At 38.3% G+C, this 26447-nt stretch overlaps 1 protein-coding gene and 1 long non-coding RNA gene across 3 annotated transcripts in view; one reads left to right on the forward strand and one right to left on the reverse strand.

The window, feature by feature from the left end:
- Positions 1 to 26447, reverse strand: part of TNIP3 (TNFAIP3 interacting protein 3) — a 99338-nt gene that overhangs the window by 15318 nt on the left and 57573 nt on the right. For both annotated transcript variants that reach the window (XM_032333310.1, XM_032333309.1), the window contains exons 4-10: positions 18190 to 18276; positions 14871 to 14951; positions 13127 to 13192; positions 11879 to 12010; positions 9706 to 9834; positions 4257 to 4376; positions 1101 to 1226 (exon numbers count right to left, since the gene is read on the reverse strand). In XM_032333310.1, coding sequence (XP_032189201.1) covers positions 1101 to 1226; positions 4257 to 4376; positions 9706 to 9834; positions 11879 to 12010; positions 13127 to 13192; positions 14871 to 14951; positions 18190 to 18276 — 741 coding nt within the window. The remainder of the gene's footprint in view (positions 1 to 1100; positions 1227 to 4256; positions 4377 to 9705; positions 9835 to 11878; positions 12011 to 13126; positions 13193 to 14870; positions 14952 to 18189; positions 18277 to 26447) is intronic.
- On the forward strand, positions 9252 to 18557 carry LOC116584659. Its single transcript, XR_004283277.1, has 3 exons — positions 9252 to 9379; positions 9499 to 9641; positions 18498 to 18557. It is a non-coding gene; the product is annotated as an uncharacterized LOC116584659 (long non-coding RNA).

Raw genomic sequence — 26447 nt, forward strand, 5'->3', positions numbered from 1 at the left:
GGAGCTTTGCACATAAGAGATACAAATCAAGAGTGATTTCCTCACCGAGAGTCATCAGAACATTTCCTCGCTCCTCGTGTATAAAGTAAGGTGCATGAATCATTTTCAGAAAAGCATTTTATTATGCTTTAACGACTATTTTATTTTTTTAAATTTCTTAGAAAATGGTTTGGCCAAATAATTTTTGCATGTAAGATTAAGAATTCCAAATGAATCCTTGAAAATATGTCACAGAAGAAATTGAGTTTAATTCACAGTATACTTTGTATTTGGAAGAAGAGGATGACAAATAGTTAAACATTTCTTTTGAGACTAAGAATCCTGCAGCTCTGAAGCTGTCACAGTATATCCCACAACAATTTCCTATTTACTGAAAAGCACTGAATGATTTTGCAAATCAAAAATTCTGTGGTTCATTTTCTTAAGCCAAAGTTGTGTTAGCTACATTTTCCTCATTAACATCAATATTTACTCATCATGCCACTTCCTGAGTCTACTTCTAATATATCCTTTTACATTTAATTATAATATGTTTACATTTAATATATTCTATTCCAATAAACTACCATTATGTGGCTTCCTTGAGAGTGATCCAGTTACATTTAATCGGGGAACCCACTGAATAAAATCCTCGATTTCACTGTATTTTATATCTATAAATAACTTTTAGAAATATGTATGTTTCTGGAAGACAGGAACATTCCAATATGACCCATCAAAGAAAATGACAAGAGTTGTAGAAACAAATTCACGATGCTGGAGTGCTTTGGATTTGAATTTTGAGTACTAAGTAGTTCAACTCCCTTTCTACCAAGATAAATATTATGAGAAAAAGATCAAAAGAATTGAATTTTATAAAAGACTTTGGAATCCAATTTCTTAGGTAACTCTTTAATAGATTTAAGTTAAAAGAAATTGCCAGTCATTTTCATCTCTTTACAAGATTGTTTAAGAATGATTTCATCCCAGGTGCTTACCTCTCAAAGAAAATCAATGTCAATTAACAGAAGCCAAAGTCTTGAATATTTTTAATGAAAAAAAAAAACAAAAAACAAACCACACACATGTGCTGGCAAAGATTATTTTGTTTTGACTTATACCTGAGAATTCAGCCTGTTCAACTGGGATTGAGAAGTTCGATTAATTTGCTGCAGCTCCTCTTTCTCTTGATTAAGTCTTTCTCGGTCGGATCGCTCCTTTTTGAAATCTTCTTCATATATTTGCACCTAGGAAATATTGACTTGTTGTTACTGTTGGCAGCCTTTTCTCTAAACTATTAAAATGATTTCAGAAGAGGTGCTATCTGGGCTTGTCCAATCTGAGTAATTCCTATCCTCTTTTCATCACTATTTCTTCATGATGAGACTCCATCCTAACGGATCTGGCCATAATTTTATCTCTTGCTTTTTTTAGAATGGCAGTTCTCAACTTTTTCCTCCTTGAGTATGTGTCAGGAATTCAGAAGTAAAGTAACAACATGGATATTTTGAAAAAAATATTTCCCTCACCCATTATTCGCTGCATATTTCCTTATTGTGATAAGCATTCCCCTTGCCTAGTGTTAAGTATCTTTATTTTGGAGCAAGCCATCCATCCCCAACACAAGGCTTTGATGTAGGAATAGTGTTTGAAGTTCTAAAAGACAGTTTACTGGCAATAGCTGTTAAGTGAAGCCACTAAATATTGGCGTGCCAGTTTCCAAATATAAATAGTATATTGAATATGCAATAGAAATTAAAGGCTCATGTATGTGAAAGAGCCAAGTATGATTGTTAAAAGGTATTCACAATTGGCCTCAGTAATTTTGGGGATATGTCATTTTTTTAAAAGTAGCAATATTTTAGTGGAATGCTTTGCAAGAAATATTCCACATATTCCAGAAAATCAAACCAAAAGAAAAACAGGTTTGATCATTATTGTTTTTAACTGGCATAGTGTTAACTGATGGTTTGGAGACTAGCATGTGGAACTATAAAAATAAATGAAGCTTAGGGAATAAGGCAAAGGAATTTCTTTAAGACAATGAGTTAAATTACAACTTCCAAGGGAACCTAGTAGCTAGATTTTTGTCTATTAATACCAATGCACTCTGCACCTTCACCATGAATAATGCACCACGTTTTAGCTAGAGGCTTATTAAAGTTGATAACAATAGAACAACATGTAATAGATAAAAAGGGAAAAAATTAAACATGTTATACAGATCTAGATGCAGATATACACATTTAATTTTTAAGGTTTCATCCACCAGAAGCATTGCAAGGGAACTACACCCAGCTAAGCTGACATTTTGTTTTGGTTTGGCTTTGGGTTAATATCTGAGGCTCAGTTCCAGACAGAGTCAAACTAATGCTCTGTAAACAATTACCAGAGGCATTTGAAATGGGAGAAGCTCGTCTAATCAGAACTGAACACTCTCTATCAAACACAACACTGATAGCGATGTCATCACTGCAGCCAGGTGGCCAAGATTCTAGCTCAGTTTCTTTGTGAATTGAAATCCTTTAGTGTATCACATGACACCTGATGATATAGTGATTGTGGGTGTCCAATTAAAAATGTGCACCGTTAAAATGTGTATGCATAAAGTTAGCAAAAAGAGCCACTCAAAAACTAAGGAGATGGATTCTGGACCTCTTGCGGAGAATGAAAAAAAGGATACCTGTCATTGTCTGCATCCAATATGAGCTAAACCATTGCTGCAAATTCTATGCATGTGTAAGAGTGACTCTCTCGCATGTGGGATCCATTATATGAGAGCATCAAAGATGATTCAAGTGTCTGAACATAAGAAGTAGTTTTTTTCAGAGGAATCCTGGCTAGTGGCAATGGTACTTTAGGGGTTGAGAATTTGGCAGAGCTTTAACACTCCGAAAACTACCCTTATTCTCTTCATAGGTTTATTTTTAAACCATGTATTTGATCCTGAATGTAATGGGGCCGAATATTCAAATGGTTTAAAAGAAGAGAAAATGCAACTTTACAATCAAGTGCAAGATCTAGAATTTTCTAGATTTATAGATAGGCTACTTCTTAGGAGTGATAACGATAAACAACAAGAACGCAGTTGCTTCATTCTTTCGCATATTGCATCAAGAATCCTTGGAGTTGGCCTTGTTCAGAGCAAAACAGCCAACAAATCAGTCCCAGGGACATACTTCCCAGCCCTTTGTTCTATCACATCCTCTCCCCCACCGCTAATATATTACTGACAATGTGTGCTTCAGAGATAGGATTCCTATATGTATCCTATATTTACTGACATCGCCATGAACTGTTCCATGAACTTTATCTTCATTAGTTTATTTAACCTCTTACAGGAAAAGAGATATGATATGCATGGGTGGCCCCTCAGCTAAGCCAGCTCCAGCTGGCTGAACTAAATTTAGATCCAAATCAGTCAGGCAGTGCTCTGTGCCTATAGCCCTATGTTGCTGATACATGTAGAAGCTAACACCTTTACTCTTCTGTCCACTTGGTCACGTGGGGTTGAGGCTGGGTGAGTGGGGAGGAGGAGGGCCTTGTGTATCAATAAATTTCTAGATGGTGCCATCCACATGCAGCTGTCGGTGAGCAGAGCTGGCTCTTCAGTGCTTATGATCAGTGCAGAGTATTTAACACTGCTTGTGTTGTTCAAAGGCCTGGAGGCCAACAGCTCAGAATAACAGCCTGGCTGCAAGCATTTTCTGAAAAGGTCCACAGTTTGCGGTGGTAGTGTTTTCAAAATAAATAGTGTCCACGTGAAACTCTCTAGACCAGTGCTAATAAAATCTCACCAAAAGGTTAATTAGGAAGCCCTTCTTTTAACTGTATGATCTTGGATAAACCATTTCACCCATTTGAAACTCAATTCCCCTCTTATGAAGTGTGAGTTGGGCTAGCTGATATATATTCTCTTATCAAGCTTTAAAATTAGATAATTCTAGGGGTGCCTGGGTGGCTCAGTGGGTTAAGGCCTCTGCCTTCGGCTCAGGTCATGATCCCAGGGTCCTGGGATTGAGCCCCGCATCGGGCTCTCTGCTCAGCAGGGAGCCTGCTTCCTCCTCTCTCTCTCTCTCTGCCTGCCTCTCTGCCTACTTGTGATCTCTGTCAAATAAATAAATAAAATCTTTTTAAAAAAATTAGATAATTCTAATGAAAATAAATGTGAAGACTTTGGACATGTTTTGAATAGAAAGATTTCCAAAAATGTCCAAAGGAGCATGAACAATGGGCCCTGAGTTTTCTACATGATTGCGCCACTTTCAACTTCTCACCTGCTGTTTGAGAACTTCCATTTCTGTTCGCATCTCCTCATGCCTGCACTCCATTGCAGACTTGCCCAAACAGTCCTCCGAAAATGAAGAACACTCGATTTTCAAGGCATCTTGAAGAGCCTGTGTTATATGATAAGCATGCAGTTGAGCTAAGAGTTACCACATCTTATGAATTCCTCTATAATTGTTACAATGATCTCAAATGACCCCTGAAAGACAGAACTCCATTTTTGATGCTACCTTTCCGACTGAATAACTTTTCTTCTTTCTCCTTTTTTAGCATACAATTTTTTTTTTCAGAATCTCTGTCTTTTCTCCATGACGATGCTTATGTTATTCAACTGTCATTTTTATTTAGAAGGGCTTTTGATATTGATGTTGGGCATCTCCCTGCCACCAAGCCAACCGCGAAAAGAAAACATCTATAACCTTCCTTCAGATTCTCTGCTTCAGTCAAACACATACTTTATCAATAATGCTCAAAGTTTAGAGAGCATCAGGATCACCTGGAGAGGTAGCAAACATGCCTATCTCTGGGCATTATCCCCAGAGTTCCTGAATCAGTAGATGTGGGGAGAGAGACTGAGAATCTGCATTCCTCAAAAGCTGATGCTGCTGGTCCCAGATGACATCATGACTGATGTTGTGCTATCCAGCCCTGCCCCCCATAGGAGAGAGTGAGACCCACGGAAACATTAGCCCATGCAGATCTATATTCCTTAGATCTACTTTTTTACTTCTCTTCTGCCCTATCGTTCTCAGTATACCGTGCCCTGCCCTAGCCACAGTCATATTTATTCTCTAATAAAACATTCATTAGGGGCGCTGGGTGGCTCAGTAGGTTAAAGCCTCTGCCTTCAGCTCAGGTCATGATCTCAGGGTCTTGGGATCAAGCCCCGCATCGGGCTCTCTGCTCAGCAGGGAGCCTGCTTCCCACCCCCATAACCCCGCCTCCCTCTCTGCCTACTTGTGATCTCTCTCCCTCTGTCAAATGAATAAATAAAATCTTAAAAAAAAAATTCATTAACCCACTGCAGGGTACAAAGAGTACTCTGCTTCCTTTCTTTCTTTCTTTCTTCTTTTTTTTTTTTTTTCCTAGAAAGAGCACAAAAGTATGCAAGATATGGGGCAGGGAGGGCAGAGAGAGAAGAAAGAGAGACTCTCAAACAGGTTCCATGGCTCAGTGTGGAGCCCAACACAAGGCTTTATCTCATAACCCTGAGATCATGACCTGAGCCGAAACCAAGAGTTGGATGCTTAACTGACTGAACTACCCAAGTGCTCCATGATTTCTTGACACCCAGCCCAACTTAGTGGTTTCACTGGTGAGGAGGTGAAAGCAACAAGAGACACTTAGAATTGCCAACAAGATTACCATCATTATTCACTAGCCCATGATCTCTTACATTTACTATACTTCGTCAAATCATATAAAAGACATCACCTCTATTCTGAAGACCTCGGTTCACGACGAGTTCAATAAATAGCTGTGAAAACTGAGACATAACACACCTCATCCTGGTGTGGTTTGGGAGCTCACATACAAAATGACTACTTGCTCATTATCAAATGAGTCCTTTATACAAACAGAAAAGTTTCACTTTCAGAGTTCCAAGATTTCAATTCCTCTAAACTGCTTTGGTAGCTTCAATGATGTGCGTTTGGTGATACTATTAGTAACTACTTTCCTGCATTACTGTACAATATGGTTATGAAGATAGGAAAAGAAAAGCAGTTACTATCTTAAATATGTGTAGACAGGTTAAGAATTTCCTAATAGAATGTCTTTTAACCCTATGGGTACTGTCTAGCCTGACTGTAAGTACCATTTTTCAGGAAATCGTAAGAGAAACGAGAAGAACTTAAAAAAAACCAACAAATGTCATTTAATAATTTATGTTTTGTTAGAATTTGTTGCTAAGCTACAGAGTTTTAGGAAGTATCATATTAATTATAATTTTTAAAAATGTGTTAAAAATGTGTAATGGTGAGAATCTAGGATGGAATGAGCCAAATAAGACTTAAATCAAAAATGCTGATTTCATATCCTACCCCTATGAAGAGATTATTTTTGTGGGTCTTGTTTTATTTGAATTTCCTGGTCTACCTTTCATGCTATTCAGGCTCCTAGAAATTTTACAAATGAGTCATAAATGAAAGGTGAGTTTAATCAACATTTATTCCATCTTGGGGTTTTCCAGCTTCCTTGAACAAACACCTGTAACCTACTCTAGAACAGTAATTTACTATCAGCACAGGCAAACTAAACAGATCTACCCATCTCATGACGGTGAGATATTGGACAAATCAATTTTGCCCATGGGTGGCACTGGCTGACTAGCCTCAGGTAATTTCTCTCACTTTGGTTAAACATCTGGCTTCTCTTTAAGAACTCAAAGAAAACAATGCCCTTGGGTATTTCCTTCAAAGCAAATAAGTTGAATTGAGTACACACAGTTGTGTGAACTTCTGAAAACCATATGTTAATTACTAAACTGACATGCTACAAATTTCTGCTGAGTGAATGGGTCAGTAGGCCGTCTGCTTGTGCAAGGAGGTTGGGCCCCAAATTCCATGCTGTGTTGGATGGTATGCACAATCAGCTACCCAAATCAACATTTTGAGTAACGTCCATTTATTACAGTGGTAAGGAAAGAAGAGAAAAGGAAAGGAAAGGAGAGGAAAGAAAAGAAAAGAAAAGCCAAGTCAAATCTACGGTGTAAAAATGAATAGTAGTATCTTATACATTTCATTAGACCCTAATACATGATTAAATGAGGGAAAAAACCTCATAGCTTATCATTGTATATCTATGTTTTTTTTAATGACACCTTATGGTATAGATGTAGCCGACAAAATGTTTTCTGGCTTGAAGTGCCCTTTTACTTTTATTTTTTTTCCCACTAGTCATAAGTAATGCATTATGCCTGCTAAAGCAGGAAACTCAGAGCCAGATTTGGCTATTGAACGTATTATGTACTAGCTAAATTATTTATTTAATTCATCCATTCAATAAATATCTAAGAACATACTGTGAGCAAGGCCCTGTTGCTGGCAGTCAGACTATAGCCGTAAAAAACAAAACAAAACAAAACAAAAAACAGAAAAGCTTAGGCCACACTATGACTGTTGTATTTGTGAGTCCTTGTCTTCAAAGAATACATATTAAAATTGTGTTTTATAACTGCATTCTTATAAAGATGAATGTAATAATATTAATATGAAAACTTTTTTCAACCTGAAGTCCATTTTTTCTCCTGATTTTAAGGGAAATTAAACATATTAATAGGCCACTATAAGTATCATGAGCCCTAGTACTGTGCCTACTAGCCTGATCGAGAAGTCAGTTCAGCAAAACTCTTCCTTCATGGAGCTTACAGTTAAGATCGGGAGACAGGAAACAAATTTGATAATAGGAGATACTGAACATACATGAGATAGCAATAAATTACAAAGAAACATTAAAATAGGAAATATCAGATGTGGGGTATGTATTTTTAATTAAAATGGCCAGAAAAATCTTCTCAGTGAGAAGATGACATTTGTTTAAGGCCTGAATTTTACTCAAAGTAATTGTTCTTACTTTCTCAATTTTATTATAATCCTAAGGGTTAAAATTCTTTACTGACTTTTAAAACATTTCTGTTGACTATAGATACAGATACACAAAAATGAAGGGTACATGTAGACATGAGCAAAAAACAGAGTTCTTGGCTGTTCTAATTTCTACAGCATTTATGTTCTTGTGCCAACACTTACAGAAATGAATTAGAGAACAGAAGAAAATCTATCAAACAATATATCACAAATGGGAAAGATTTCAAATATAATCTCAGTGTTCATTCCTCTAATTCATCTGTGGAGGATTTCCAACAAAGAATAAAAGGCAAAATTCATTTGCCCTAAATTTTTATCTCTGAACATCGTTTTCCTCTCTTAGAGGATAGAGAAGTACATTGTTCAGGAAGTTAGTCACTACTTTCCCATCTTCTGATCAGTAACTGATCTCACAAGCAGATCGAGTATAGCAGCACATTTGTAAAGCATCCTGTCAACTGTACAGGCACAAACTTAACACTTGGGGGATCTTCAAAAGATCCTCTCAACACTAGTTAACCACAAGACGCACAGTCCAAAATACAGGCACTGGGTACATTTTCAAGGCCAATCTCCTACTCTTGTTTTAGAAGGCAACTTCTGTTATTTTGGTTAAGAAATATCTAACTTGAGGGGTGCCTGGGTGCCTGGGTGGCTGAGTCGGTTAAGTGTCTGTCTTCAGCTCAGGTAATGATCTCAGGGTCCTGGGATAAAGTCCCGCATCAGGCTTTCTGCTCAGCGGGGAGCCTGCTTTCTCCTCTCTCTCTGCCTCCCTCTGCTTACTTATAATCTCTGTCAAATAAATAAAATCTTTAAAAAAAATGAAATCGCTAACTTCAGAGATGAATATCTTGACTCAAACATGTACTAAAAGTATTCCTATGGTCCACATCTGATGTGGCTCTCTGAAAAATCAACAGCAAAGGATTTGTTTTCTTGAGCAAGTCAGCAATCCCTTTCCCAGGAAAATGAAGCTGTTAGCTCTCGAAGACACACAGACACACAAATGCACAAACTCTCCCTAGTCATCCTTTCGTAAGCAATTCACAGGTAGCCCCTTGAAATAGCTAAGTTGAAGCAAAGGCATTTAACCACTTGTGTTTTTCTAACAGACTTGCCCCTCCAGCCCCCGGCCCCCATTGGGACCCCACACCCCAATTAAAAGTGAGTTTTAGGGGGCGCCTGGGTGGCTTGGTGGTTTAAGCCTCAGCCTTTGGGTCGGGTCATGATCTCAGGATCCTGGGATTGAGCCCCACGTCGGGCTCTCTGCTCAGCGGGGAGCCTGCTTCCCCCTCTCTCTCTGCCTGCCTCTGCCTACTTGTGATCTCTTTCTCTGTCAAATAAATAAATAAAATCTTAAAAAAAAAAAAAAGTGAGTTTTAGGCTTCTTATCAGGAAAGCCACCATCTCAGCCTTGGGTCTGGCATTTAGCATGATTCCATAGAGTCTGCATCACAGCCAGTTCCATAGTGATGATTTTAAAGAGCAGCCTGTTTCTTCAGGAAACTTTTGCGGTTGACCAAGAGGTATGCTATTGTTCACAAAACACACTCGCTTAATATGGTTCTTTGAACTAAAAAAAAAAAGTTCTTTCTGTCTTCTAAAATTTCTCCTTGTTTCTCTTTTTCATGGCGATTCTTTGTAGGGACACTAATTCCTTAAAGCCTCCTTAGTCAAGTATGGCTGAAAGACGCAGACAGGAGTGACTGAGAAAATTACAGAGAAGTTCTGTGCAAGCTCCCAGGACTGGGAACAACACTGCAGCTCGGATTTTTTTGTGACTTTCAGGTAAGAATGTGCTCTTTATACAGGGACCTCCCCTTCCATCTCCCCAGCTTGTCCCAGCTAATACCTTATTGAGGCGTTTTATTTCACACTCATAATGTTCCTTCTTCTCGTTCACAAGAGCATTTTTTTCCTTCAAGAACTTATTTTCTTTCTTCAATTCGTGTAATTCTTCGTGTAGGCTCTCCTTTTCCTTCTGAAGTAAACAGAAAGAAAAAAAAATTGAAATCAATAAAATTCAGAGGACATACTATTGTAGGAATACTTCTGAAATACAACTGAAAATCTGAAAATCTGCTAGATTTTCATTTAATTGATCCATTTAAGCAATATTCTTTGGGTGGAGGACAGGATTTGGAATGAGAAAATCTTTATTACTCAGTGCTGTTAAGTTTTATGATGCCAAAAAAGCTCAAAATTCCCAATCCTCATTTTCAAGGGTCAAATGGGTCCACAGAATAAGCTAGTTCCCATGTACTATTACAAAATGATAGTTAAGCGACTTAATGAAAGTAATTAAACTCCAAAAAAGATAAAAAAATCATTGCAACAAAAACACAAAATATCTCAAAACCCAATCCTGCTTGCATCATTCTGAAGAGGGGGAGAAGAGGATACAACTTCAGGCCAATGAGAGCCTTCACTACAGATAATTATTCAGAGCACTGTATTATTGTGATTATTACTTTTAAAAGGTAGAGGTTTAAAAGACAAAGAAAGGCAGAGATCAATTAGTCCAACTGCCATCACTCCTCCGTGTTCCAGATAACCTTCAAGATGTCCTGTGGTTTAAACAACTGAAGTAAGGTTTGTTGCTTTGACACTAGCTGGCTCTGGATTCAGACATCTGTCTTCTAATTCTTAATTTGTATTTTAGATAGTAAACTTTTTCTGGAGTGAATTAGATTCTTAATGGCATTCAGATTTTAACCTAATAAAATAAATATTTCAGAATTTAGGTAAATCAAGATGAGAAGATAGCTAATACACAGGTTAAAGTATGCTCTTTTAGTTATTAATATCTTTCAATATAATAATGAGATTTAAGATATCTACTTTAGGTTATTCTTTTTATTTGTTTTTGTTTTTTAGTGAAAACCTTTCTATTTGCTTTAACTAGAATGAGCTCATATACGCTTAGAAAATGAATCAATCATTTTCTAACTTGGCACAATTCAGAAGAAAAGGACTTTACTAGAATATGGTTCCAACTGCATGAAGGAACAATTGTCACGATTCCCGGTTGGTCAGGGTCTAAATGGAAAAGGAAGGTATTGCTCCAGGACCAGAAGGACTTGCTAAACCTCGTTTTCTTCTCACTGAGACGGAGACACCCTTCCCCAAATAGGAAACCTACACCGAGGAATGTCTGCACTGATTATAGGCACCGCGTTAAGATTGGTGCATTTGTTATAAAATACAGCCAATGCCTTACAGAATCAGTCACAAGACTTCACCTTATAATATTTACAGTTCTTGTTTTTTGTTAACATACATTAAAAAATGAGAGTCCATTAGAACTTAAGGTTTTTCTCCCATTTTCTACAATATCCACTAGCCTCAAAACCAAGAGTATTTTAGGAGAAACTTTTCGCCTTCATGACCACCGCCTTGCACTCTGCAGGAATTAATGGAGAATTAGAATCTGGAGACGGGGTCCAACTCCCATTTTCCCAAGTACTGGGCTGGCAAGGTTGGCAAGTCACGCATCCTCTTCACATCTCAGCTCTTTTGTCTTTAAAATGCAAAAATAATATTTTCCTCAGGAATGAGAAGAGCTTGTTAAGTGAGATAATGAAGGTGAGGCCGCTTTTTAAAACGTCCTAATTTTATGATGATAAAAGCCATGCTTATTTGTAAAACTCTGTAAGCTGAAAAGCAGCTGTACAAATACAAGGTACTGTCCTATTAGTATTAACACTAATAATAAAATAATATATGTGAGTAAAATCGAAAGAGCGAAATTCATCTTCTAGGCTGAAATGCGCTAGAAAGACAGCTCCAAATCTCAGATCAGTTCTCTCTGCCGGTAGATCTGTGCTCTACCGACACAGGACCGCAAGCCCACTTGGTCAACAAAGGAGGAAGCGCGAGGCCTGTCCCCCGTTCGGATTGCGGAGAACTGCCCGGCTCTGCGCCTCTGGGGACTCGCACAAGCCCTCCGCCCTCGCACACAGGTGCGGGGTCCGGCTACTCCCGGCCGCGGCGCGGGGGAGGTCCGCTCGGCGAGCCCCGCCCACCTCCTGGCGCTGCAGCCGCTCGCGGGTCAGCTCCAGCCGCCTGTCGCTCTCTCTCTGACTCTGTTGCCGCTCCTCCTCCTGCGCGCTGAGAAATCTTTCGGCGGCGTCCAGTTTCGTTTTCAGCTCCGCGACCTGAGGAAGTCGTTCACTGAGCGTCGCACAAACCGCTTCTGAAACCGCTTCTGAAACTCACACCCTCCTCCCCCCGCCCGGATTTATTCCCACCGAGGGCACTTGGGGACAGACACGCCCCCCTCCTGGGCGGGCCCCTAAAGGGAGAAGCTCTACTCCCCCCCCCCCGCCCCCCGCCCCCCAGCCCTTCGCAGAGATCAGGACAAGTGCATCTAAAAAAAGGACTTCCTCTCCGGGGGAAAAACAACCCCCTGCAAGACTTCAGCCCCTTCCCTCTTTTCTCCAAACCACACCACTTCCGAGGGAATAAAGATTTGGACCTTAGACGGGGTGAGGGGACACTTCTGGGCCTGTCATTCTATTCCTAACTCTCAAAATGGGCCCTTTCCTGACTTGAAAAGGGCGGCATGGAGGGATAGGGGGTAAGTGAATATGTCTACACCAGAGAAAAACAATGGCTTTTAACTCATCAGTCACGTGCAATGTTGGACCCCCCCTACGAAAGGCCGAAGCAATTATTCAGGGAAATTTACTTTCTCCCTTTCCCTCTTTTTGAACGTGAAATAATTTAAAATGATAAGTTGATCCCTCCAAAAATTTCTCACCCAAACTAAAGATTCTTTGACAGAGAACATACTTTAGGGGGGAAAGGGAATGCACCCCTTCCCCTCACACTTTCACTGTTACCGTTGTTTATTTCTCTATCTGTGGAAAGAGCTTATGCTATCTAATTAAAGAAGTCAAGAACTAGCCTTGTGAAAAACAGTATGAACCTTAAACCATCTGTCACCTCACCTATAACCTTCTGTGTTCATTCCTGCTACGATATTCTGTGAACTATGATAAATGTGTGCATAAGAACTCTAGAGACACCTCGAAAGGCTATTTTTAGTACTTTGTTTTTTGTATTGCCATGCGCAAGAGAATTCACTGATATCCTTCATTAATCTTCGGTACCAAGAGGCCAATAATACACTCAGCACCTTCCCCCCGCCCCCATCATTTTTCAACAGTTGGCTGGTCACGAATCTCCTTCAGCTGAAATCAGTGAGAATCTTCATAGATTTGGTCCCAGTGCTTATTGATTTAAACAATACTAAACAGGGAGGTGTTTACCTTTCTTTCATATAGCTCCTTCATACTTCTGAATTGCTGATCCCATTGCTGGTTGACTTCCAGGAGCTGAAATTATTAAAATTTAGCTAATCAATATGGATTTTTGCCCATTTGGAAATTTGGCCAAAATAAAATCCCTTTTTTGGGGGTACTAAGATCTTGCAAGCCATGGGTGAAGACAGTATTCCTTTCACCAAGTACTAGTAGGGCTGCGATGACTTAAATGAGCACACTTTTCCTGTTTTCACAAGTGGCTCATGTATGAAAAACTATTAAGTCTTCTATCTTGACTTGTCAGCTGAACCACTTATTAGCAACTTTCCACTTTGCTTAGTTATTTGAATTTTCATCTTTGTTTAGCCCAATTAAAATCCAGGAAAAATATGTGAGAGCATTGATGGTTTTCTGTAAAATTTATTAATATATAAAGGGTCTTTTTTCAAACCTTTCCATATTACATTGATTATTACAATGAAATATTTCTTTTAGCTTTTAAAAAGCAGAATTTATGTTAACAAATTCCAATTTATATTAACTGATCACATGTGCTTGCAATATTGTGCTTTTTAAAATCAACACATGATTTGTAAAGTATACTCAGTGAATGGATAATATCACCTTTTCCAAAGTACAGATTTTCAAGGAATAATAGTTTTACTGTAAGACAATATTTAGAAATAATTTAGGCTGCAATTTGGAAGCTTTAAAATTATATGCTAGATAAAAGGAAGAAAAAACACTATGACCTGTGTTTTAGTTTTCTTGTAAGGGAAGTCTGTAATTTCCTACATTAAGAGAAATCCAACACTGTCAATATGGGACAGAGATCAAGAGGATAGTCACAATGACTAAAAAGAAGCAAGATATTCTCCCAGTTATAAAACAAAATACCTAATCCTGACAGGCAATCACTAGGTAAATCTTATGCTGGAAATAGATATGGGTATTTACTATGGACTATATAATATTACTCTATAAGGATATTTGATCTGTTGGCATTTTAAGGATTAACATTTCTATGCTATGGTAACATTACTCTGCTATCGTTCAGTAATTTTCCAGATAGGTTCAATATTTTATGTAGTATCAACAAGGAGTAGAGGGAACCACAGAGAAGACATGAAGCATATAACATGTCTAATTGCTTAGAAAAGTAATTTAAAAATTGACAACATACACAGGGCTAAAATTGTTATACTTTTCACTTCTCTGTCAAGAAGAATAAAGAGTTTCTAACATTCATTAAACTGAGAAAAACAGAACTCAAAATAACATCCATTACATCCCTAATGGCATTTTAGAAAGAAACTTTTTTTTTTTATGATATTGCTCCTTAAGCCCTATGTGGGATGCCCAGCTCATAAAGTCATAGAGCCTAAATCAATTACACTTATAGCCTGTGACAGTTTGAGTCTCAAGGTGTGTCAGGTTGCAAGGCATAATGGCATAGTTGATAAGCTCACATAGTCCATGTGGATGAAACATTTAAGTTTCGAGAAAATTAAGATTATAATAATGGGATTTATGACTGTCATTTTTCACTCTTCTACACAAAAACTGAGAGAGTGAGTAAGAGAAATAAAAGTGATTAAGAAAAAAACACTCGCTCTCAAAATAACATTTTTCAATATCCTAGAATTATTGTGATCCAATAACAAAAATAAAAGACTCTAGATATACATTCTATTTTATTCTTAGCATTAAAGCATGTTACATGTTGCTTCAACTAATATTTCTAAATTACCTCTTTTCTCTGTTTTTCCAAACACCTTATCTTTTGTTCAAGAGAATTTGTCAAGTTCTTTCTGCTTGATGATTGATCATACTAAAAAAAAAAAAAGAAAAGAAAAGAACAAAGAGTGAAACAAAATAGTCTACAACATAAGTTGGGGAAATGTTATCCTTCACAAACTCCATGCATTTGCCCAGCTCTCCTGTGGTGATTCATAAAAATATCTTATTCTAGAGGTACCATCCCTCACACCATAGTCCATCATAGAGACCTGTTTATATTATGTTTCAGGTTCCTTTATATGAAGTAATTGACAAAATAATTCTGTAATAAATTACAAATGTATCTATACGATAGGGAAATAAGAAATTAGGATTTCATGAGTTTTGATTTCAACCCCTTTCCGAACAAAAATAATAATAATTCTTATAGAAATCAGGTAGGTTTCATGGGCACATTTTGGATATTTATATTAAGTATATGTGCTGCTGAAGCGAGCACTGGATATTTATAGTAAGTAATAAATATTTCTAAAAAGTAATTTCTGTAGATGTGTCCGTATCTGAAGAGTAACCCTGGCAAAAGTCAGAGGAATGATAGAATCATCAAGAAAAAAAGACCAATACACATAACTAAAAGGCAGCAAACTGATTCTGAGACTATAATGAATTAGCAGCCTCAGTGTCCATCATACAATTATGTTATAGAGAGGTTGCCATAGATTATCTGATATTTTGCAATTTTCACCAGCCTTTTGAATAAAGCCAATAGGTTATAAGTTGAGATACATAATAAATCATTGGCACAGCAAAAAAGTTAACCACCTTTCTTTTCAGCTGTCCCCCACCCGCCCAGCATTGGGGGTATTTATTTAAAGAAAGAACAAAAGCTCTGGAAACTGTGGGCCATCTGTCTAAATGGACCACCAACAAAGTTCACTTAAGTGCTGTTTTCTCTATACTAACTCAATAGTCTTGTTACCATCTCATCTCCAAGTCATATAAACAGTACAACGAATCTGGTGATGAGGATAGTCCAAAGTCTGCTATTCAGTTTTAGGCTCAGTAGTTTTGGAAATTGATTACAGATATTCATGAACAATTAAATATTTTCAACATGTGTCAGCCTTTGCCAAAAATATTTATAGGACGTGTTCTTTTACAATCATCATGGGACTTCCAGGATTTTTTTCATTAGAAATGATTTATAAAACTTTTTCTATCTTTTCTCTACTTACCTGTATCTCACTCAATGTTTTAGGGCTAGATGATACTTTATATCTCTATAGACACTGTTCTTAGTTTTCTTAGCTTCTTCTTATTCAGACCCATGAACAATTAGGGCCACTTTTAAAAAGAGATATTCTTCGGGGGGTCAATAAGTTTAGAATTACCATGCTTGCGTCTGACCTCAAGAAGCTGATTTGGCGGAGTTCCAAAAGGAACATCAAAATCCAGGTGACAATACATTGGTCTTATAACTGGGCTTTCCCTTTTTTAGGAAGTCTAGACTCTTTCCGCTTCAGAACAGACTATTAGGTACATTTGATTTGGAAAGTGCTGTGAGTAAACTGTATTTAGGGTATCCTGAACTTGGCAAAGCAGTCAGTCAGTGAGACCAGATTCCAAACCAGTGGTTCTTAGTACAAGAACAGATAAAAGTCACTGTCAGGAGCTTGCTAAACATAGGGCATCATGAACGCTGAAACAGAATTTCTGAAAAGGGAGTATAGCATTCCATTTTCTTCTTAATAAACTAGTTTTTAGAGAATTTTCAGGTTCACAGCAAAATCTAGTGGAAGGTAAAGAGATTTCCCATATGCCTGCTGCTCCCATACCTATGCACACATTATCAACAACTCCCACCAGAGCAGTGTTTTTCTTACAATTGACAAACCTCTACTGACACATCACCAAAATTCATAGTTTACATCAGGGTTCATTCTTGGCGTTGCCCATTCTGTCAATGTGAACAAATGTATAATGATGTTACAGTATCATACAGAATAGTTTCACTGCCCTAAAAATCCTCTGTGCTCAGGCTACTTATCCCATTTCTATTTTTAATAAATTTCAGAGGTTATAGTGATTCATACTAAAGTTCAAGTTTCTCCTGTTCCAGACTATGCCTGGAGGCATAGATCTGGGGTCCTCAAAAAATCTCCTCTCTATTTGTGATATAGACAAAAAAACCAAACTTCCGCCACCCGCAAACATTTGTATGACCCAGGCTTCTGGGAATCCAGATTAAAAGTAATTATATAGTGTGTATTTTTTTTTGTCATATATAATTTTCTCTGCAAAGAAATTATAAAACATTTGGACTTTAGTTTTTATTTTATAAGTAAGAGTTACTGAAAAACTAGATCCTAAATCTGTAAAAGAGAGAGAGAAAGCACAGTAATAAGAATTTCTTACATGCCATAAATATATCACCAGAGGTTTCTCTGGAAATTAATCAACATGTTACCATGGTTCATATGTCTCAGGTATGTATTAAACAAAGCAAAGTCAATCAAACACAAAATTTTGGGAGAAATTTCCATTTGTATTTGCTTTGCTTTCCAGTTACTTATGAAGGTATCTGATGTTTCAATAAATACAAAGATTTTCAGTCATTGCTTCTACTAAGGGCCCACTTACAAAACAATTATTCCTTGTCTAGTGTAATCTATGCTTAAAGTATCTGGGCATTTCTCTCTCATTTACCATAACACCCAAAAGAGCTTCTAAGATACTCAAATTCTGACACTGCTAAATTAAGTATCTAAATATCTAAATCACTTGGTTTGATTCTACACTAATAGTAAAGTTCTAAAGTTCTAAAAGTTCTTCTAAAAAACTAGTTCTAAAAAGTTCTAAAGAACTAAACAGAACCAAAGTTCTAAAAAGTTCTAAAAAGAGAGCACTTTCACTCATTCATTCATGTAGTAAGTCTCTGTTACAGTAACCAGTAACCCAACAAAATTATGGTATTAATTGTACATACATACTCTTTTATTTCCAACTACACGAATATTGTTTTTTTAAATTTTACATTGAACCAAGTTTCTCTAAAGCAAGGGTAAAATATGGAGCCCACAGGAGACCACTGAAAGGACTTTGTAAACCAGTACAAGAAGAAATGTAGCTCAGAGGGACCAAAGGAAATGCTAGGATCACCCAGATACTTTTCCTTTGTTAAATAACATTGATTAAAAAATATGTAGCAGATAGTACCTAAAGAAAACAAACTAGCCATTTCTACTCTTATTCATCATTGGCTCATGAACCATAGGAAATGCAGTTGATGCTAGAGATGGACAACTCATCCCCTAGAAATGTGTTCTTACCTCTGCATGCTCCATAGAACCTTCTGCAGCACTCATTCTAGTTGTTCCCTGTGCAAGATGTGCCGTGGAAGCTGTTTTTCCTGAGGTCTTGGAAGACAGAGAGATAAAGAGAAAGAAAATGTTTCCTGTGTATTTTTTAAAGTGAGATCAAATATGTACAATTTTAAAAAGACTACAAAGTTAACTCATGACAGAAAATAACAGTCATAGTTTTCATTAAAAATGAAGAGAAGTGAATCCGTATACGATTTACACAGAATAAGGTCATCGGCACAGCATCTGTGATTTTAACTTTTCTTCTCTTCTAGATAGGGATTTCCCAGGATGTCTCAAGGAGGCAGGCTGTGACTAAGACAGGCCTATTAGCCTTGCCTATGGTAAGTAAATTGTCATTCTTCCTTTACCGGCAGTTTCTCCCACTGGAGGAGGAAGTTACCACAGAAAGCCTGGGCAAACCAAGTCTTGCCTCAGTAGCCAAACTTCTATAACTTCATTGTATTTCCCAGAGAATTAGGTAACTGTTGACTTTTTGACAGCTCGGTTACTTGCTTCCCTTAAGGCCAGATTTTCTGGCAATGCCTTCTAACTGTGCACTGAGCCATGTTGTACTTAATGAGTCATTCACAATTCTGTAAGTGCTACTAATTCCTATGGAACTAAAAGAGAAAATCCATTACAACAAAACCTGGCTATTGTTTGCAAAGCTTATCTTTTATATTGGCAGAAAGCTTAAACTCAGTTCTCAAGTTTAAGACTATCTTTTCCATAGATCAAGTCCAGATTTTCTCCATGATTCATTTGCAGTTCAATATTTTGTTTTGTTTTTGTTGTTGTTGTCATTTTATCACTAATATCTTAGTGTTAACTAGTTGACGTATCCTTTTACTGGACATTGAGGTAATGGAATCCTGGGTCATGGAGATAAAAGCGTGAAAAGATGGATGCTTGGAGCTACACAAATGTGTCATGGTAGAGCAGAAGACCTCATTCTGGGCTTGGAGGAGAGGGAGCAAAAAACCAGCCAAGAATATAGAAAGCAAAAGAAAGAATTTATAGTCAATCACTTAATTTACATTTTCCTTTACACCTTCCTATGTGGGGTAAATCCTAAAACTCCTGAAATTCAAACTCTTTAAAAGAGAATAGTGGGTGCCCCAAATTTGGCTGTCTTTTTTCTCTTTCATATCTTCCATCACTTCCCAGCTCTTCCTGTGCTCCAGCCATCCTGAATCCCCTTCATTTCCTGAAATAAGCCATATGTCTAATACATGTTGCTTTCTCTACCCCGAACATTCCCTCCTCTGGGCCCACTCCAACTAATTGACCTGGAAAACCTGGCTAATGCTTCTCTTGCCCATGATATTATTTGACCTCCTTTTACCAACCAAGCAGAGCCCTTCCTTAGTATTTAAAATAGTTTATTTGCATGGTTGCATGGTTGCTTCACCGTGACAGCACCGTGACACACAGCATGTGTTCAACACATTCTGCTGAATGAATTAATTGATGTATATCTACATGCCAAATTTATAGATTTTTTGCTGTCTATATGTATATGTACATGGTTTTGTTTTCTCCTGGTTTCTTGGTCTGTCCTAGGTGTGCACTCTAGTGAAATAGAGTGTTGTTTCCTTAAGGCAATATCCAAAAATGCAGGTGGGAATCAAATTGTTCAGATTTCACATATGATCTGATTTTAAGGGATATAAGCAGAGATTCCCTGGAGACTGACACTTCATTAACACTAAAACCTGCTCATCAAAAATGAAGAAAACAAACTGTAATGTGAAAATATTTTTTCCCAATCCTCCTCCCCTATAATAGTTACACGCATATTGTTCAAGGTTCACTTCAGCCTCATCTGTGTACTTGGTAATAATAAAACCAGTGGATATGCTAACATTAGCCTAGAGGGGTGGTTGGAAAGGACATTTCTTGCCAGAAAGTACCGTCCTTGGCCTTGGTGGCTTTTGGGTCTCCTTTGTATAGTTCTCCCAATGCACACTCATCGTTATAGCACAACATGGCATGATGGCTCTATGGAGTGGAAGTCCTCTAACTTTGCATTTTTCATCACAATTCCTTTGCCTCTTCTGCTATGCAGTTTAACAGCAAACGGATTTTCAGTTAGCTCCAGAGAACAGTGTGGTAACTTATGAATTAATAACGGCTCTTCCGGAGAGCCCCCAGTTTGGTTTGAGAAAAAAGGAACTTGCACTATGCCAGCCTGAGAAATAAGCTAGATATATTCTGTTACACATGCCCTCCTTACCTCACCTCCAGCCTTCTCACATGCACCGTGTCAGGGTCTGGCTTGTGGCCAGACTTTGTTTCCTGACAAGTCCTACTGGCTGCAATAACCCTCAGAGGAAAAGACATGTCATTCCATGTTTCTAAGTGGAATCTGAAGAGTCCTCATTTCTCAAGTGACTAAAATATTACATAGAGGAAAATAATGAACAAAAAGAGATATGGTGAAGAAGGACCAAGGAATTACCAGTCACTGGTTTGCAACTCTCATGTGAGTTGATGATAATTCTCTCAAAACTATTCTAAGAGAGATCATCACATTTCTATAAATGCTTGGAGGCATTCTTTGTCAGGTAAAATAAACATTTTTTTTTTAACTATCCTTTTAGAATGAAGGTTGAAACCTTATTTTGCTTCCTGAACCTGTTTGCACAAATTTTTAAGCGAGTGTACTATCCAGGAAGGACTGAGAGCATCAACAGGGAATGCAAAGGTCTGACTGGAGTCAGCTCATTTGCACCCATAACTTGGCTTTACCATTCACCACTTGTGACTTTGGGCATGATCCTTAAGGCCTCTGAGGCTCAACTTCCACTTGTTGCTTTTTTTTTTTTAATTTTTTAAAAAGATTTTATTTATTTGTTAGAGAGTGAAATAGAAAGAGACAAAGGGCACAAGTAGGCTCCCCACTGAGCAAGGAGCCTGATGTGCGACTCAATCCCAGGACCCCAGGATCATGACCTGAGCCGAAGGCAAATGTTTAACAGACTGAGCCATCCAGGCATCCCTCAACTTCCTCATTTGTAAAATGACAATTGTAATAGTGTCCTCCTCCTTGGGGCACAATTGTGTCCTCCTTGCTATCTTTGGTAAAACATACAGAAGTTTAGATATTAATAATAATATCTTAAAGATAGGGATATCGATCATATTATTTGTACAACAAATAATATGAGAAAAAGAAGGGCTATCTATCATTTAGATTTCACTTGACTCTGAGTGGATGCCAAAGGGAAATAAGCAAAGGTCCCTGCTTCTAATGAAATTAATGTATATACAAATATGTGTGTGTGCGCACACACCTGTCTGTGAGAATTCAGAGGAGAGAGAGCTCATTCTCAGCCTTAATTGTTATGGAAGGAGCTTCAGTTTCAGCTGGGCCTTAAAGGGTGGGTAGGATTTTGATAGGTGGTGGAAGCTGAGGTACACTGCTATAATGTGAGCAACATAAACAGAATGGAGGTGGACAGACCCAAGTATGAAGGATTCTAACAAGCCCAATATAACCAAAGTAGAGCTCATCTAACGTTGATTTAGATCAAATTGTGAAAGGCTTTACACTTCATAGCCAAAAATTCTGACTTTATTGCATAGGTCATAAGGGGCCACTGAAGACCCTTGAGAAAAGGAATTTTACATGATCAAAGTATCTTTTTCATAAAAAGAAACCTGGATATACACATTATGTACCACAACTGCAATACCACCTTATAGATATAATGAAAAATAATATTTGAAATATTCAACAATTTAACCATCACTTTGTCTAGGGCACACAGAATGAAGCAGCCTCACTCCGATATTAATCATGCACTTGTCATCTCTATTTGGATGCATCTCTTTCTCCACTGGGTATAAAACCCATTTCCTGGTCTTCCACATAAAACTTGTCTTCCCCATCACATTCAATGGCACCTTTCATGCTCCATGTTACAAATCTTAGAGTTGACATATTTGATTCCTCTTTTCCTCCCAACCTGTATCCAATTTATCAGAACATTCTGTAGACATTTTGAAAGTATACCAGAAAGGAGAGCCCCGCATGGGACCAAGAGCCTAGACGCTTCCCAGTTCAACGAGAGCAGCAAAGGTGAAGTAAACGTACCTTTTGATAACTTTTTCAAAATGGGAATTTTAGTGTTTGTGTCCTGACTTTATTCACGTACACAATTTCAGAGAACGTCCAGTCGTGGCTGAAATCTGTCTCTGTGTCATATCCTGCTTCCACGTTTACTAGTTATGTGAACCTGGGCAAGGTGCTTAGCAGCTCTGAAGTGATCAAGCCACGCTCATCCCGTAGACGCAATAACCTAATAGCCTCTGTTCTTTTCCTCTTGCGCCTCCTCCCCGTCTATTATCAATATAGGAGCTATTGTGAATCTTTAAAAATATGTCATTTCATGACACCTCTCTGCACAGAACACTCAGAGTGAAAGTAGAACTCCACAGAGGGGCCCACAAGGCGTCACCTCCACTTCTCCGACTTCTCACTGTTCTTCCTTCTGCTCGCTCTGCCCTGTGTCCTGTCCTCACTGCTGCTCCATGAACCTGGCAGGCACATTCCTTGTTCTCCCTGCCAAGAACTACCTTTGCCCTAATATCCACTGGGTTCACCCCCTCGCCTTCAACAGGTGATTGCTTAAATGTCCGCTGTTTCTTGAATTCCTACTTGACCTCCTGATTTAAAGTTGCCTTCCCTTCCAGCACTTTCTATCTATCTACCTTCCCTGCTGTATTTTTCCATACCGCTATGTATAATGCAATATAGATTTTTCTTCTTTGTGGCTTCCCACCATTAGAATGTAAACTTCATGATAATAATTTTTGTCTGTTGTGTTCATTCCATGTTTCTCAAATCTAAGATCATGCCAATTATTTTAGTGCCTACTCGAGGACACGTAATGCTCAGACACCCATAGTCTCCTTGCTACCCAAAATTAAATCAAGAATGTTCCTGAATCAGCTATCTTCAGAAGAGATTATAAAAGATCTAAGGATCAAAACCTTCAACTTCTTAGCCTCCAAACTAGGAAACCACCTCTCCTTCAGACCCCAAATTTGGGTTTGGACTAGGAGAGTCAGGTGAGGGAGGTGTCCCAAATTCCATAACATCATGGGGGACGGGGTTTGGTTTTGTCCTTCCAGCTTCTGACTCTGAAGCAATTCTTTCAGGCAGTTTAGACTTGCTTGAATTCTGTTCTCTCTATATACTTTTAGTGTTTGGTGCATATCAGATACATCCTAGGGCAAAGTGGTTTCTGCTGGTTAGTCTGCAGTCTTTATGCAACTGCAGACTCTATGTGACTTCCACATCTGAAGGTTTCTCAGCACAGCACAGAGCAGCCAGCAATCTGAGACAGCTGGACCATCAGCCCTCCCTGTGAAGGCAGTCCTGGTTCTTCACAGCCATTAGTTATTTCCTCCTTGGTGATGCCAAGGTGCTTTGTGAGGTATCAACTCCAGCATTTACAGTAAAATAGTCATTAATTTTATGTACCTTTCCCTTCTGAGAGGCTGGAAGCTTCTTAAAGGTAGGGTCAATATTTATCACTTGAACGTTGGGTACTAACATAGTACCTTCAGACTCCAGAGTAGTGAAACCATCCATTTTTATTGAATGTATCTGTTTATGCATGAGTCTTCAGTAGGAAATTATAGCACACCTCCACTTCTAAGAATACAGCCTGGAGGAGAATGACCACAGTCACACAAAGCTATATATTCTGCCTCCAAATCAAAAAAGATCGAGTAGGGGCATCAACCATTAAAAAAAAAAAAAAAAAGTTCTATTTCTGTGTATTTTCTTTTTATTCATTTTATAGGTAAATATTTTATCCTTCTCTATTTTAGTTATATGATCTCTCTATATATTTGCCTCCATATAAATCCCGACTTAAGGTTTTTTTCTCTTAATCTTGGTTACTATTTAATAATAAGCAATATAAATACTTGTACATGCTATGTGGGAATTTTTAAAAGGCATAAATGTGGTCTTCAATAACATTTCCTACATTTGCACAGGGCTTTATCACATCTTATGAGATAAGTTAATATCTTGATTAACTCATGATCCCTCCAAATAGGCACTGCTCTTTGTTTTCTGTAACTAATCCTTTCTCTGCTTGGTTAATGATCTCTTCTGCCTCCAGGGCTGATTAAGTTTGCCATTAAATGCAAAGAGAAAAACGGTCCCTGTTCAACCTTTGATTTTCTTTTTTTTTTTTTTTTTTTTTAATTTTATTTATTTATTTGACAGAGAGAAATCACAAGTACACTGAGAGGCAGGCAGAGAGAGAGAGAGAAGGAAGCAGGCTCCCTGCTGAGCAGAGAGCCCGATGCGGGACTGGATCCCAGGACCCTGAGATCATGACCTGAGCCGAAGGCAGCGGCTTAACCCACTGAGCCACCCAGGCGTTGTTGTTTTTTAAGATTTTATTTATTTGCTTGTCAGAGAGAGAGAGAGAGAGCACAAGTAGGGGAAGCAGCAGGCAGACGGAGAAGCAGGTTCCCCACTAAGCAAAAACCTCTATGCCAGGACTCAGTTCCCAGACCCCAGGAGCGTGGTCTCAGCCAAAGGCAGACACTTAACTGACTGAGTCACCAAGATGTACCTAACCTTTGGTTTTCAAAATAGACTCTCCAAACTCTAGGGACCATATTGAAGACCAAAACTTTGAATTGCAAAAGATACTTTTTTTTCTCTGAAAATTATCTTTAAAAGCTTTTTAAAGATGAATTCCTCTTGTGCGGTTTATTTTGAAATGCCTCAAAAAATAACAGAGATTAATGCATACAAAGAGGGGTGAGCAGGTAGATAGATGCGTGGTAAATAAGTATAGTAAAAGGTTGGTAGCAACATTTAGGTGGTGGATATACCAGTGTATATCATAAAATCCTTTCAACTTGGTTATATATTTGAAACTTTCAGAATAAAATGCTTGAGAAAAAGAGAATCCCGGCATAAACCTTTTGCCATTAAGAACTGATAGAAAAGATGGTAGTTGAGAAGTCAATATAACCTTTTCCTTATCTTTTCCACTCCCACCCCCTCACTGAAGAATAGGTTTCAAGGTTTCATGGCCTGAGGGAAAATGAAAAAAGATCAGGGAATAAGAGTATCTGGGTGGTTGTGAGGGCTCCGGAAGAAATGGAGCTCCACTCCCCTACTTCTACGGACTCATCCATCATCTATCCAAGTGCTCAGATTGTGCCTAAGAACAGAGACAGCTTCAGCCTCATCCCCTGGGTTAAGTCTGGAGAAAGGGCCAGTCCTGAAGAGAATTTCTCCATACCACCATGGTACCCAGCTGAGACTTTGTGGCATGTCTAGGTCTTGAGACAGCTCAACACCAAAGTGCTGTGGAAGCAGAACCAGATTATTTCCTACATTTCTGAGAAGAATGAAACAGTGGTTAACTGAGAAGTTTGCATTATTTACCATATATATGGCCCCGAGGATAAGAGGTGAAATGAGCACTGTGGAAGCTTCAATGACTGCCACCAAGGATATGGGCCAATGAAAAGACCATAAGGAGGAGCTTACATTAGTGCCAATGGCATTGTAGGATGGTGGATTTTTGTAGCCTAAATGCTTTCACCCTAAACTTGCCAGAAAATACAAGACATTTTTATTTGCTATTTCTGACAATCCTCCTCCACCTTGATTACTTCACAAAATTGGCTACACAGACCTTATGTGCCATTATGGGGAGAAGGAGGGAAATGAGAGAAGGCCTGCAATGTCAATTGCCAGAGAAAACAATGGAGTGGCTGACATTCTCTGTAGCCAAGCAGATTACTTTATCTTGTAAGAGACAGGATGGTGTCCTAGACTGAAACTAAGTTCAGTTCAGAAAGCAAGAATATATATATTTTGCATACATGAGTTCTGTGGTTTGGAACATTATATTTGCTTTAATTTGAACTTTATAGCAACCCTATGAGGTTGTCAGGAGAGTTATCTTTGATGATAACAAGGATTAAGTTGAAATTCAGAGATGTTAAGTGACATGGCCATGGTCATTGTATGACATGTGGGTAGCTGAACCCTTACCAGAGTTTACTTAATCCCCCATGTTTATTCCCCATGAAGAACCTTTTATCTATATGGGCAAGATACAAATAACACAGCTGAAAATTATTGGACAAAACATCATTCAGGAGCCCAAGCCATTAAGGAATAGAATTCAGGAAAGTTTCAAGGTCATTGAGCTTTCTTGCCGGCTAGA

This window comes from Mustela erminea, chromosome 2 (assembly GCF_009829155.1).
Source record: "Mustela erminea isolate mMusErm1 chromosome 2, mMusErm1.Pri, whole genome shotgun sequence".
In the NCBI taxonomy this organism is placed as follows: Eukaryota; Metazoa; Chordata; class Mammalia; order Carnivora; family Mustelidae; genus Mustela; species Mustela erminea.